Source organism: Puntigrus tetrazona, chromosome 8 (genome assembly GCF_018831695.1).
Source record: "Puntigrus tetrazona isolate hp1 chromosome 8, ASM1883169v1, whole genome shotgun sequence".
Classification (NCBI taxonomy): Eukaryota; Metazoa; Chordata; class Actinopteri; order Cypriniformes; family Cyprinidae; genus Puntigrus; species Puntigrus tetrazona.
Window position 1 is genome coordinate 5,324,349 of NC_056706.1, and position 15,707 is coordinate 5,340,055.

Below are 15,707 nucleotides of genomic sequence, written 5' to 3' on the forward strand. Positions count from 1 at the left end.
TATTTCTGAGGAGTGACACAAGGTATGCTACTAGATTAAATTTTTAATTTTTTTGGCATTGCCTGTTTTTCTAGCAGGAAATTTATCCAAGTGGGAATTAATTGGATTGTAACGTGGGTGTTAAAATTACACAGCAAAATGAAGCCAGATGGTTAAAATGGGATGGATTTAGAAATGGTGTGTTAGAGAAAATTATTACATTTAATTGAATGATTACAGAGACTAACATAACATTTTTTGGAAGTAACATGCATTTTTTTTTTTACAATAGGACCATGAATGTGTATTAAGAAAGTACACAAGGTCGTTTCTGATTTCAAGTTGACTTTAAGGCTGGTGTTTGTTACCTTTTAAATCCTTTGAAAGGTGTGACAGGATGTGGAAGTGCTTGATTGTCCCTGACAAATGGCACCAGCCAGGGTTCGAGTAGCACATTGGTGCGAGATTTGTAGGACCCGACTTATTTTTCCTCATTGTATTGTTGTCTTTGGAATTAGTATAGTATATTGTTTCTTGTGTGTGATCATGTATGCCTTTACTCAACTCTACCAATATACCCATGTCTTGAAAAGAAATTGTCTCTCGTGCAATCTGTGTGTTTGTCCACCACGCGGGTTATTGATCACATTTGTTGACAGAAACACTCGCGTTTCGTTTATCTAGTAACATGCGGCTCCTCTTCTTCGCTCACTGGCCTGATCTCTGCACCTCCCCAACCAATCGAGCTGTGTGCGTTACAGCTGACAGGTCGTGATGAACATGACCATAGCGTGAACTGTGTGGGAAGCACACTGCTATCTAAACACTTCAAAGCGGCATAAACTTCCAGACCCTGTTACGAGTTAAATAAACACCAACGTAATGCTTTATTAAATTAGTCGTACAGCTGACAGAGTAGATGGCCTGCTTTTCTGAAGGGGCGTGTTCTTACTATCTCGACTGAGAGCTCCGCTTCGCTCTGCCTCTGTATCTGGCGAGCTACTAACTATCTACCCAGGCAGCGACGGTTGTAGTAGTCGAAGCTGAAAATAGCCAGCTAGCTTTGCTGCTCCCGTCTAATCTAACTGAAGAGTCGACGAGAATTAAAAATGCTGGAAACCAATCCAAATTCATGAACGCGCAGAAGACGTTTGCAGGAGGAAACTATGGAAGACTGAGAGACGGGAGACATTTTATCGGCGGATTTTTACCGGCTTTTCGGCCAAGCCACCAGCTTAAACAGCCTTCGCAAAAAGCTTCTGCCTCTCCGCGGAAGTCGTGGTCGGAAAATACGGTAAACAGTCTGGTTTTTAGCGTGTATTTTATGTTTGTCGCCGATTTAACTTGTGAGGTCAATGTCAACGGTCGCTTGCTCAGCGGGCTGTTTGGATACCGCACGCGGCGTTTCTGTGCTGGTTACCCGGGCTAGAGCGGCTAACTAGCCCGCCAGCTTTAGCAGCCTCGGTGTTTCGATCGCCTTGGAGTTTATCAGTACGCATAATCGTATAAACGCCGTATGAGAGCAACAGTTTTATGATTTGAAGTGGTAACGGTGTTGCAATTGTTTATTTTTGTTTAGGGGGGTTCTCGGGAAACTTAGCTGAATCCGAAGTTCTGTTGGACTGTAAATATGGCTGACGTTTCGTTCTAGAATCGAGGACGCGCAACCTAACATACCCTGTGTGATACTTTTTCTCGCCGCTGATTGGCTAAGCGGAGAGGGTAGAAGGCTGTGATTGGTTGTCCAAGTACGAGAGGTTGATAAACTTCTCAGCCTCTGGTGGTCGTCTCACTTCAGTGACAAATTCCTCAAAACTCCAGTTTAAGTTTTGCAATATGCCCCCTGAAGTGTTTAAGGCAGTTGATACGGGTGTATTACTTCGGTGTGACCGTGTATTACTATTTAAAAATGGTTTTAGCGTTGACAGTAAGAGGGCGAACCGCTAGAGGCCTTGAGATCAAAAGTCCCGCCCATTGGACAGCAAAAATAAAAACACTGTAAAATTGGCGACCGGCCTGAACTTAATCCTTCCAATGAGTTTGTGTAATCGAATATTCGTAATTAACTTAACTAGCAATGGATACAATTACATGACAATACATTTAAATGTATGGATTTGTACTAATTAGTGATTTTGTACTGTTATTTGTTTGGTTTGATAACTGATGGTTCGAGCTAACTCATAAACATTATTGTTTTGGGAATTTTAATTTATGTGCTCTGCTGAATGCTTGGGCAATTTGAATTTTTCGTTTAATTTTATGCAGTATTCTATTATCTAACTTTTTTTCATTTCTGATTTTAATCATGTTAACATAATGCACATAAAATGAAATCATTCACAATATTTAACAAGCAACATTTCATTGAACAAAGAAATCATTTCTTTAATTTCTGCAAACAATAAAATATGTGAAAAGGTGGCAGGGTATCATTTTAATATTCTATTTAAGGATAATAATATAACATGGCAAGTAGCCTATTCTTTTTATATGTATATAAACAGTGTTGTGTAGATTCACAGTTGTCCACACTAATTTTGTAATGTTGATTTTAGTGTGTAAATGTAGCATTATGTAAATTTTTGCATTGTTTTATATATATATATATATATATATATATATATATATATATATATATATATATATATATATATATAATACATAAATTTATTAAAGCATATTAGCATAATTAAAATAGACATCCTAATTTACTATTTTAAAGCAAAAAAAAAGGTAAAATGATTAAGGTGGTGTAATAAAATAAAAAAGGGTAAAGATGAGCATGAATCAATATTGCGTTTACCAATAATGAGGCCTATTTTTTTGTTTATTTATCTTACATTTATACAAAATACTGCTGTATTGTTTAAAGCCTTATAAAATTAAAAATAATAAATAAATCACCAGCATGTCATGATGCAGATAGTGGCCACTTCCAGGAAATGAGTGTCCACAGTATTTACAGATACATGACTCATTCAACCATAGGTGATGTGAAAACTTCCTAGTTTTGACTATTTGACAAGACAGTGAAGTGAGAGTTACACATTGGTATCTTTGTGTTTTGTACATCAATTCGGAATCTTACGCTTGTTCTTTTTCTCTTTTGTCCACACAGGTCAAGGTACAAAGGGGCAGCGTGGTGTGAGTCCCCATGAGAAAACCACGACGGAGGGGAGGCCTGTCCGGGGCCCAAAGTGATGCCGCAGACACAGGTACAGCAGGTAGGGGGGCGTCACAGCCACGCTCGCTCTCTCCCTACCGGCTGAAGGTTTCACCAACCAGAGAAACCCTAACGTACGCCCAGGCTCAGAAGATTGTGGAGGTGGACCTGGATGGAAGACTGCATCGGATAAGCATCTTTGACCCCTTGATGGTGATCACTGAAGATGAGATGACAGCTCAGGACATTGCAGAGTGCAACAGCAACAAAGAAAACAGTGAGCAGTCATCGGTGACCACCGCTGTCGGCTCCCCGCGACGATCGGTGGCCCACAGGGGCAAAAAGAAAGATGTGAAGCAGTTGTCATCGTCTTCATCACAAAACCACTGCTCCAACTCTCACGGACAATCTCAGATGCATTCGAGTGTGAACAGCCACCATGGCACCTTACCCAAACCCACTTTCAGAGAGCAAGAGTCTTATGAACCGGTTGAGGCGCCTCTTCGCCCCTCGGCGTACTACCGTTACATTGAGAAGTCTGGGGAAGAGATGGAAACGGATGCGGAGTATGACATGGACGAGGAGGACATGGCCTGGCTGGAGCTGGTGAACGAGAGAAGAGCGTCAGAAGGCCATCCGCAAGTCTCGGCAGACACTTTTGAACTCCTGATAGATCGAATAGAAAAAGAGTCTTTCTTAGAGTCGCGAAGCCAAGCGCCCTCTCAGAGCATCATCGACGAAGACGCTTTCTGCTGCGTCTGCCTCGATGACGAATGTCTCAACAGTAACGTCATCTTGTTTTGTGACATCTGCAACTTGGCTGTGCATCAGGAGTGCTACGGCGTTCCCTACATCCCCGAAGGCCAGTGGCTCTGTCGCTGTTGCCTCCAGTCACCTTCTCGCCCCGTGGACTGTGTGCTTTGCCCGAATCGGGGCGGAGCGTTTAAACAGACCAGCGATGGGCGGTGGGCACATGTGGTCTGTGCTATTTGGATCCCGGAGGTGTGTTTCGCCAACACGGTCTTCCTCGAGCCCATCGAGGGCGTGGACAACATTCCACCAGCTAGGTGGAAGCTAACATGTTACCTGTGTAAGCAGAAAGGTTGCGGAGCGTCCATTCAGTGCCACAAGGCCAACTGCTACACAGCTTTCCATGTGACCTGTGCACAGAGAGCGGGACTCTTTATGAAAATAGAGCCGGTCAGAGAGAATACTGTGAATGGGACTACGTTTTCGGTGAAAAAGACTGCTTTTTGTGAGGCGCACTCTCCGCCTGCGAAGGACGGGTCGGATGATGAAGAGACCGGGGGGAGGGTTTTGGGCTGTCGGGCTAACAGGGGTCGCAGTGCCTACACGCAAACGCCACCGCTTAAGAAGCAGAAACGAAGCAATAAACTGGATTCTAAGCAGCAGCAGAAGAAAGGAAAGAAAGAAGAGATGTCGAAAAAAGTCACAACGCCTTTGGTCACCGTCCCAGAAATCCCAAATCACAGGTACTCATATAATACAGTGTATACTATTTTATATAATATTTAGCATATAAAAAAAGAAATGCAGTACTGTGCAAATGTTTTAGGCAGGTGTGAAAAAATGCTGTAAACAAAGAATGCTTTCAAAAATGGAAGTGTTAAACATTTATTTTCATAAATGAACGAAATGCAGTGAAATTAACAAAAGAGAAATCTAAATCAAATCAATATTTGGTGTGACCACCCTTTGCCTTCAAAACAACAGAAATTCTTCTATGTACACTTCTACAGTTTTTGAAGGAACTCAACTGGTAGGTTTGTTCCAAACATCTTGGAGAACTATCCACAGATCTCCTGTGGATGTAGGCTTTCTCACATCTTTCTGTCTCTTCATGTAATCCCAGACATACTCGATGATGTTGAGATCAGGGCTCTGTGGAGGCCATGCCATCACTTCCGGTACTACTCGTTCTTCTTTACGCTGAAGATAGTTCTTAATGACTTTATCTGTATGTTTGTGGTCATTGTCGTGCTGCAGAATAAATTTGGGGCCAATCATATGTCTCCCTCATGGTATTGCATGATGGATAAGTAACTGCCTGTATTTCCCAGCATCGAGAACACCATTAATCCTGACCAAATCTCCAACTCCATTTGCGGAAATGCAAGGAACCTCTACTATGCTTCACTGTTGCCTGTAGACACTCATTATTGTACCGCTCTCCAGCCCTTAGACAAACAAACTGCCTTATGTTACAGCCAAATATGTTAAATTTTGACTCATCAGTCCAGAGCACCTGCTGCCATTTTTCTGCACCCCAGGTCCTATGTTTTCGTGCATACTTGAGTCGCTTGGCCATGTTCCCACGTTGAAGGTATGGCTTTTTGGCTGCAACACCTCCATAAAGAGGGGTGTATTCCAGTAGATGGGTATGCCTGGGTCCCACCGGTTTCTGCCAGTTCTGAGCTGATGGCACTGCTGGACATCTTCCTATTTCGAAGGAGTAACAAGCTTGATGTGTCTGTCATCAAGTTTCCTTGGCCAACCCCTGCATCTATGATCCTCAACGTTTCTTTGTGCTTCTTCAAAAGAGCTTGAACAGCACATCTTGAAACCCCAGTCTGTTTTGAAATTATTGTCTGGGAGAGACCTGGTTGATGCAGTATAACTACATTGTGTCGTGTTGCTGTGCTCAATCTTGCCATGGCATGAAACCGTCTTTCACAACCTCACCTTGGTAGCTGAGTTTGGCTGTTTCTCACCCAGTTTTAAGCTTCCTACACAGTTGTTTCTGCATTAGTTCATGACTGGGTTTCAACCTACGTGTGACATTGATGATGATTATAAGCACTTGTTTGGTTGATCATACTTCATTATTTATATTTCTGAAAGCATTCTTTGTTAACCACATTTTGTCACACCTGCCTAAAACTTTTGCACAGTACTGTGTGTGTGGTGTGTATATATAGTGTATATTTATAATTTATAAAAAAAAAGTGTATGTATATATGTTAAATAAATGTGTGTTTGTGTGTGTGTATTTTAAAAATCATTTTAAATAGTATAAAGTATTTAATAGTAAATATAAGCTTATGTAATTATTTTGCATTATATTATTTGTATTATATTACAGATTGAACAAAATTGCTAAAGATGTGATCATACAGAAGAAGAATCAGTTCATGCAGAGACTTCATAATTATTGGTTACTTAAGCGTCAGTCACGCAACGGAGTGCCTCTCATCCGTCGTTTACACTCACATCTGCAGGGTCAGAGGAGTGCAGAACAGGTCAGTGATTATGCATATTTTAATTTGGTAGATATAAGCCAAACCCCTTATGCACAACTGGAGTATCATGCATTGTGTGCATGTTATTGACTGTTAAAAACTCTGTGTAGGCGGAGCCAGATGAAAAGCTGAATGCTGTGAGAGAAGAGCTGAAATACTGGCAGAAGCTTCATCACGATCTGGAGCGAGCGCGACTCCTGATCGAGCTCATTCGCAAGAGAGAGAAACTAAAGAGAGAGCAGGTAACAAACTGAAATGTTACCCATGATTACTGTGTATTCTTATGTTGAACCCTGAGTCTTGGTTTTTAAAGTCTGTCGAACACTTTAGGCAGGATGTAGTTATTTCTGCACTCATATTTACAGCTTCCAGCGTAAAACACATGTGCTGAGCCTATTTTTGTCCAAGCAGAATTGAAAATGCACCATTAAACTATTAATGAACAAGATCAATGCAATATAGACTTTTATGAAGCAACATAAAACACTAAAGTAAACAACTGAAAGAAAAAAAGATGGCTTGGCTCTGTCTGGCTTGGTGCAAGCAGCACACACACTTTGTTTTCAGTAAATCTTATTAAATCCAGACGAATAAGCAATTAATAAACACAATTTGTTTTTTTGTAAATTACCATGTAAATGTAACGTCGCTCCTCGTGAAAAAAGAATTTGTGAGAATCAAGTTTGTGCTAGTTCTCAATCGGTTTTGAAAATTGTTTCTCAATTGCTAACTCTCAATAATCATTTCATAATTCATAGCTGAAATCAAAGAGAATGCTCAATTTGGTAACCCAGAATTTTCTTTTCTTTCTGTATAGAGCCGAAGCTCTGTTGAGCAGCAGAAATTCTGTCATTGTGAAAGTACAGCACAAGCCTGCTGTTGCCATTATGCTGCAGCATAAAGCGAGCAAAAGAGTCAGGCTATGACTTGATTTGGCAGATATTGCATGTGAAATTGGATTTACTCATTTCTTGAGATTTGGCTTGGCTGCTTTTTCAGCTGGGTAAAACCACATGTGACATCTTATACTATGAATGAAAGTGATAAAGACACATTTTTAACGTGAATACGTTTCTGCCCACTTCCTTTGCAGCTAGTTGGTGGTTGGGAAAAAAATAAAGCGAGCATTAGTGCAACTGAACCTATTGCTACTTGCCATTTTAATATTAATATAGTTTAGGGGGAGGGAATGTTCACATTTAAAGCAACATTTTATTGGACAAAGATTTTAAAAATGAGTTATAATCTACTCTACTTTACTTTTGACAACATTTGAAAGTCTATATTGATGACCTCAAAATTCGCAGATGAGGATTAATGGACATGGACATGGACATTTTTTTAAATAGCATCTGACTTCTGTAGCAACATAAGAATTTGTCAGGTGTCTCACTATATAACCATGTGTTGCTCCTGTAGGTAAAGATTCATCAGGCTGTGACTGAGCATCAGTTAACTCCGATCCTGGTACTGCTGCGATCCACTTTAGAACAGCTCCAGGAGAAAGATACTGCAAAAATATTTGCACAGCCTGTCAACTTGAAAGAGGTGTGTCTATTTTATGTGCATTCATTTACACTGCTGTTCAAAACATTGCGAAAGAAGTCTGTGTTCAAAAAGACTGCCTTTATTTGACAGAAAATAGAATAAACTGTAATATTAAGAAATCTTAAAGGAGTCAACTGATAAATTCTAAATGGCTAAATAGAACATAATTTTGTGTATTTGATGTAATACAATGTTTATGCATTTTAAGGTGCAAAAAACACATTATTTTCCACAAACTGTTTCTCTAAGCCCCGCCTTCTCAAACAGGTCGATTTGTACAAAGTTCATCGTTCTGAAAAAGCAAGGTGTGCTCTGATTGGCCAGCTGTCCAGTGCATTGTGATTGGCCGAATACCTCAAGAATCTGATGGAAAGTTACGCCCCTTACCATAATGTGATGCCATATCACGGCACAATGACACAAAAACAATAAAATACATTACAAAAGAGGCATTTCTTGCGTCCAGTGGAGACATAATTACGGATTTTCACGACTTAGTTCTGTGTTTACTGGGTTAGAATTGCCTCGCTTTATGGTCTGCACAGCAAGCATAGGCTGCTCTGAAGGTTTTAGGAATCAGTCTTCCATAAATGCACTGAACACACTCTAATATTTGTATTGAACTGTCCTGGGATAGTGTTGTAAATACAACTTAACCACTTCTAGTTACGTCCTTATTTGAAAGCACAAAGTAGATTCACTTTTACAGCAAAACACAGCATCTCCGGAACATGGCGACAAGAACAGCGAGAATAATAGCTCTGTCTTCTTTCTCAGCTTTTATAATGATTTGATTCTTTAAGCTTTATAAAATGCAAATCTGCCGTTATATTAAAATTTGAATATCTTCGTATTGAAGTTTCGGTTTGACAAAAACTGTGCTCTTGGTTTCTCAGGTCCCAGATTACCTGGAGTTTATCACGCACCCCATGGACTTCTCCACCATAAAATCCAAATTGGAGGCTCACAAATATCGCTCCATCACTGACCTTGAGGCTGATTTCAACCTCATGATCAAAAACTGCCTGCTTTATAATGCTAAAGACACTGTGTTTTACCAAGCTGCAATACGCCTGAGGGACCTAGGGGGAGCTATCCTGAGGCACGCTCAAAGACAAGCCCAAAACACAGGCTTCGACCTGGACACGGGCATGCACCTGGCAGAATCGCCACATAAAAATGACTACTACCGCTGCACTTTGGAAGATGGTGAGTAGATAACAGGAAGTCTTATAACACTAAATGGTTAGAGTTGGGTGGGATTTCTTGGCTTTTATTGTAACATGACATCATTTAGCTTTAACCTTTTTAAGTTATTTTTCCAAGATGCCAATGGCATCCTTTGTTCTTTGTCACTAATGGATGGTTTTGTGTGTGTGTGTGTGTCTAGTCGACACGCTGCTAGACCCTGATAATCGATTGCACATGACAACAGAAAACCAGTTAAGGGAGCTGCTAGATAAATTAGATGTGGTGACGTCCATGCGCTCAAGTGGGGCACGAACACGCCGTATACGCCTGCTCCGGCGAGAAATCAACAGCATCCGCTATAAACAGCAGTCACGGAACTCGCACATGCTCAATGGAGACCTCAAAGAGGAAGACGAGGAGGAGGATGAAGACAAGGAAATGGATGGTGAACATAACCTGTCATCATCATCGTCAGATAAAGGTGAGACTTTGATTATATGCAATTCATCAATGCATTATTTTTTTTTTTTTAAATAATTAAGAAATTTTACATTGTAATTTTACCTGGATACTTTGGAGAAAGTACCTATGCAGAAATATCACACACTACTTCAGTAAGTTAAAATTGCATCTTTGGATAGAAACCTAGCTATTGTTATTGTTGTGGTGTGCTTTTACTCAACTGGCCTTTACTCAAAATTTGCAAGTTGTTACTTTCATCAAGTCTAACTTATAATAAACATTTATTAATGTGTACTTAAGTATGTAGTTAGAAACTGTAAAGTGGAATAAGAACAATCCCTTCAGCAGCATTTTAGATTTCTCAGGCTGATGATACTCTGGTAAACACTGCAGTAAACAGTCAGCCAGGTGAGACACGGGGCACAATACTGAAATAAATTATCCAGATAGAAATTAGTTATCCATTGTGCCCAAGCATCATTGCTCAAAAAAACCCTAGCAACCCCAGCAAAATTATTCAAAAGTTGCCCATTGTTTCATTCAGCAGTGCCAGTCTTATTCCAGATTTTTATTTTTTTATATATATATATTTTTTTTAACATCTCTTGGTTGTTCTTCATCTAGATGACTGTAAATCAACCCCTCCACCCATGCTGGAGCCCACAGGCCTGGCTTTGTCCCCTCCACCAGCAGACCCCCACCAAGAACCTCCAACCCTCCGACCCATGACATCCGACCCCAGGACGTCCTCATGCCCACCTAAGCGCCTCAAACTCAACAGCGAGAGCCAAGAGGCCGATTCAGACACCGCACCTGTGAACAGCTGCACCAAAACTGAGGATCGCCCGGCCGAGAACAAACTGATAAACGGCCTCTCCTCCACAGAGTCACCGACCCGGCCTACAACCGGAGGGGTCGGCCGGCGGACGTCCGTCCTTTTCAAAAAAGCAAAAAATGGAGCAAAACTCCAGCGAGAGAAAGACAATCAGGTGCAGAACGGAAGCAGGGAGGAGGTCTTCAGCGCTGACCCAGACCTTGCACGCACACCCAACTGCACCGCCACCATCAAGACTGAAACTACAGCCCAGCCAAAACCTTCGACACCTCCGCCCATATCAACCCCGGCCAAACAAAGAGCAAGAAGTCACAGCTGTAGTCCAGAGCGTGAGATGACACCTCCTCGACTCAGTCTAGAGCCTGGTAAAAAGAAAAGAAAAAAAAAACTGCTTTGCATGCATTTTGAATGATCTTGTACATGAATGAAGGGCACATTTGGGGGAAAATGTTATTGCAGATTTTCCTTTAAATGCATTTGTTAAAAACGAATGATTTGGTGAAAGCTCCAGGTTTGCAGTATAGCAAATGTGCGATTATATATCAATATCTACAATTTTTATTGCTGAGATTAAACAGAAAAATCGCTATTGGACAAGTATTTAGGAAAAATAATAGCTTTCCTGTTTAGCTGTAAAATATATAAAAAAAAAAAACTAATTTATGTTCTAATTTCTTAATTTCTTAATGGTTAACCATCAAGCTTTTAAATGTATTTACATGTAAAATAACTGCTGTTACCCATGCATGTTTTTATATGTAAATACGATATTTAAATATGCTTATGTTTGATATCATAACAATTACAAACTTGCCTTTCTATCACTGTTTCCATAAATGGGTAGGGACCTTGGCGGGATAATTGTTTGATTTAATTAATTGGTGTGTGTGTGTGTGTGTGTGTGTGTGTGTGTGTGTGTGTGTGTGTGTGTGTAATTTTTTTTTTTTTTACTATTGAACCTTTCTCAAACACTCATTTCTCTATATATATTTTTTAGCTCTCACCAACGGATTCAGAAAGCACAAAGATGGCGGCTCTGACTCAGAATGCAGCTCATCTCCGACTCTCAGAGAACTGTAAGAGGAAAAAAAAATGAAAGCCTGAAACCTCTCTGCATCATAACTCACATGTGCCGTTAACTGATCATTTCTGTTGCTTTCAGTGTCTCAACCCCTAAAAAGAGCCGAGGGAAACCTGCTTTGTCCAAAGTCCCTTTTTTAGAAACTGTTAACGGAGACTCTGACTACACTGGGACTGGTAAGAAATTAATCCCTATTAAATTTGAGCATATTTGTTAATTTTCTTTGTGCATAAGTGGATACTACAATCCTTGTTCTGTCCAGATGTTCTGTCAAACGGGGATGCACCTGAACCTGAACCTCTGGATTTGGTGTGGGCCAAAAGCAGAGGATATCCGTCCTACCCTGCTCTGGTGAGAGAGGGCGCTCTGCTTTCACGTTTTATGTATCTGTTATGTTATGTTAATTTGAAAAATCTTTATAAAATAATGAGACAGGCCTGACATTAATACACATTTCTGGTGTGTGTGTATATATATATATATATATATATATATATATATATATATATATATATATATATATATATATATATATATATATATATATATATATATATATATATAATTTTTTTTTTTTTTTTTTTGTTTTATCAACTCACTAAACAATTTTATATTATTTTTTTTTTCATTGCTTTTATTTTTTAGATTTAGTTGTGATTTTGTCAAATAAATAAATTCTGAGTTTTTAGGATTTAATTAATTTGCCTTTCAACTCATACTCTGCAGTTTGGTGACAATTTTAAATTAGCCTGCGAACAGTGTTAAAACCAACCACTGACATTCAAAGGTTAAATGAATGCTTTGAATCGCTCTTATTTTGTAGATCATAGATCCAGACATGCCTCAGGAGGGTCTTCTGCATAATGGAGTTCCCATTCCTGTGCCTCCGCTTGACGTGCTGCGCCTTGGTGAGCAGAGACAAGAAGAAGCTGGAGAGAAACTCTTCCTGGTTCTCTTCTTCGACAACAAACGCACCTGGTGAGCACAGCACTGGGGATTTACTTTTGTTTTCCTTCAGCTTTATCCTCCAGACTTTGCACTTTCAAATATCCATCGTAAGTATCTGCTGGCTTTAAGGGTTTTCTGTTCTTACGTCTGTCTCTGCAGGCAGTGGCTGCCACGAGATAAAGTGATCCCTCTTGGCGTGGACGACACGGCCGATAAACTGCGTATGATGGAGGGCAAGAAGACCAGTATCCGGAAGTCTGTGCAGGTGGCCTACGACAGAGCTATGATGCACTTGAGCCGAGTTCGAGGAGATCACGGTTTCGTCGGCTCCAACTACATGTAGAACAGAAAGTCCAACTGCATCTGTCCTAACGTACCACTCACATGGTGTTTCTAAGGCGGGCTGAGAGCCATTTGGTTAATGCGCCAGGTACTAGACTCCTGATCATTCAGTTCAGTTTAGTTTATCCATGTGATCATGACACAACCCTCTCAGTCATTTCAGATTCAGGACAGGAAAATACAGTGGCTTCTACCAATAATTAGTTTTTATGAGGCGTCACTTTATGGTGAGGATGAGTCTAAACCACGTAGACTCGAGAGTTTTAGCGTTTAGGTACATTCAGAGCAATTAACTTCTGAAAGATTAATTTTAAACGAATGAACTTAAAGAATATAAACGTTTGAATGAATCACTGCCATTTTCTTAAGATAGCTTTTTACTTTTTAAAGTTTTACAAACCACTTCTTGTATATTGTAAAGACACTGTATATAAGTATGTTTTTTTATCATATAGTATCTAATTTAATTTTTTTTTTTTTCTCTCTTGTTTATTGTGAAATAAATTGCCTGGAGGAATGAAGAAATGAAGGTTGTGTATATACGTGTATAAAGATTTTCAGATGAACTGACTTCCTACATAGTTTATCCTGCTTGTCTTTGATATCGGATGGTGTGAGTGTGTTCATATATATGTACATTAACGGCGCCCGATCCCGTATGTATGTGTATATGTACCACCTCACGGATGTCTGTGGTTAAATATATATTCTCATTTTTGATACAAAAAAGTAATTTATTTATGGACCGTAAAGAGATAAAGGAATTAAATTATATTGGTTCAGGATGGAAAGCAGATCTCTTATTTAAGATGATAAACTATTGCATAGGCTTTTAAGATCTAACTTCACATGTGCTTTCAGATCCCGGTTTAGTTCTTTTTAAGATTTCAAAGTGAAATGTTTGAGGGATGGTGATGATGACGATGATGATAACATGTTGTACACTTGCTGTTATTCCCTTTTCACCATCAAGCACAGAACCTTGTATTTATTGTAGAAAGTTGTGGAGCTTTTTGTTCACTGTTTATAAGATGGAACCTCTAAGAAATTTTAAGCTTGTACAAACTGCAGATTTTACCTACCCACCAAATAACCTGTCTCCAACAGTATTTTCTCATGCGGGGAAATAAATGTTCTATTGAAACTCTACTATGGCTCTGTTAATGTTTCTTGATTTTTAGATCTGTATTAGTTTTGGGGGGTAATTAAAGCTCTATTGTATCATTAGATTTTCTAATAATGTATTGCAAGCTATTTTTCTGGTTGCAATATGACCGTACTAGGCAGGACCTTTGTGCTAGAAATGACAGAAAATGTATTTTGAGACCTAAGTAAAAGTGGCACTGTTGACATTTTTTCATGTTGATTAGGTACATTTGAAATGTAAATGTAGTTTGTTTTAAAAAAAATCATTGGTTGCAAAACAAGCATAAAATGATTGAATAGTGTGCGTTAGAAAATACTATAAGTGCTCAAGAATATATATATATATATATATATATATATATATATATATATATATATATATATATATATATTTTTTTTTTTTTTTTTTTGAAATCATGAAAGTTCTCTACCTTTTAAAATGTGTGTCTAAAATACTGAATTACCATAAACCGACAAAAAAAACATGACTCACAAAAAACTTTTTTTATTAGAAAAGTAACCAATCAGAAACACTCTTTCTGTCGATCACCTTGAACGCGCGGATTTGTAGAGATCCGATTGGCTGGCAAGTTTGAGGAGGGCCGGAGTTTCCTGGCGTCTGGTAAAAAATTAAACAGGTGCGAATCGTTTGTATACTTTTTATATTAACATTTTACACTTTTTTTTTTTAAAGAAAAAAAAATGTTTCTGACATTTTCCGGTGACGCGGGTGTCACAAACACTATTGGCTATCTGAAAAGGTCAATAAAATCAACAAATTACATTGTCACGTTTGCATTTTTTTTTTGTTGCCATGACATTTCCAAAATGGTGGCATGTCTGGATAGCACGTTGCAGTGTCAGCAATTTAAATGTTTTTGTTTCTAAAGGTATGTTTAAACCCATGCTACAATTCTAACGTTTAATAACATATTACAGATTACTCCGAACCTGGTTTTAATACATTTCTTGAACAAAATGATATGACGAAGTTACGAAGACATTGTGGTGACATATGTAACATCGCGCTGTTAACATTATAACTTTAGGCGGAATTTTGATGTGAAGTATGTTAAGTATATGAAATATAAGCTGCTCAATTAATTTAGCTCAATCGGTTATTTTAGTGTTATGTATTTTACAAAGCATACGTTAATAAATCTACATGTATATTTAGCATGTTGACCTCAGGTGTGAGGTGTTTATTTCCATTCAGTTTGCACATTTTGTGCAACATTAAAACATTAAATGTTTTAAAACAATAATTTCTGGTTAAACCACATACATGAAAAGGTAGAATTTTAATGTTACAAAAGAGTTGATGTGAAATGTAATGGTCACAGTTGAGGTTTAAAACACTATTAGTTTAAAAGGTTTTTTGTTTTATCTTTCCAGAAAAGTAAAAAAAAATATTTTGTGAAAAGCAAAAAAAAAAAAAAAAATATATATATATATATATATATATATATATATATATATATATATATATATATATATATAATAATTAAAAATAAATTATAAAAAATAGTAAAAACATTATTTTTTTCAATTGAAAAATAAATGTAACATGTAACATCAAATATGTTAAACACCCAACTATATATATATATATATATATGTGTGTGTGTGTGTGTGTGTGTGTGTGTTTTTTTCTTAAATTCGATCTGTGATGTTATATATATATATAAAACATCACAGATCGAATTTAAGAGAAACAACTGCAGAAACATAAACACATTATAAATGGTC

The 15,707-nt window shown here is 38.4% G+C and overlaps 1 protein-coding gene across 1 annotated transcript; it reads left to right on the forward strand.

Moving 5' to 3' along the window:
- Window positions 1–812: 812 nt before the first annotated feature.
- Window positions 813–13,961, forward strand: brpf3b (bromodomain and PHD finger containing, 3b). Its single transcript, XM_043247218.1, has 13 exons — window positions 813–1,273; window positions 3,101–4,638; window positions 6,249–6,405; window positions 6,516–6,647; window positions 7,825–7,953; window positions 8,850–9,162; window positions 9,344–9,625; window positions 10,231–10,806; window positions 11,439–11,517; window positions 11,604–11,698; window positions 11,785–11,873; window positions 12,346–12,500; window positions 12,630–13,961. Exons 2-13 carry the CDS (start codon window positions 3,137–3,139, stop codon window positions 12,811–12,813), a joined length of 3,693 nt encoding a protein of 1,230 aa, XP_043103153.1. The 5' UTR covers window positions 813–1,273; window positions 3,101–3,136; the 3' UTR covers window positions 12,814–13,961.
- Window positions 13,962–15,707: the final 1,746 nt, after the last annotated feature.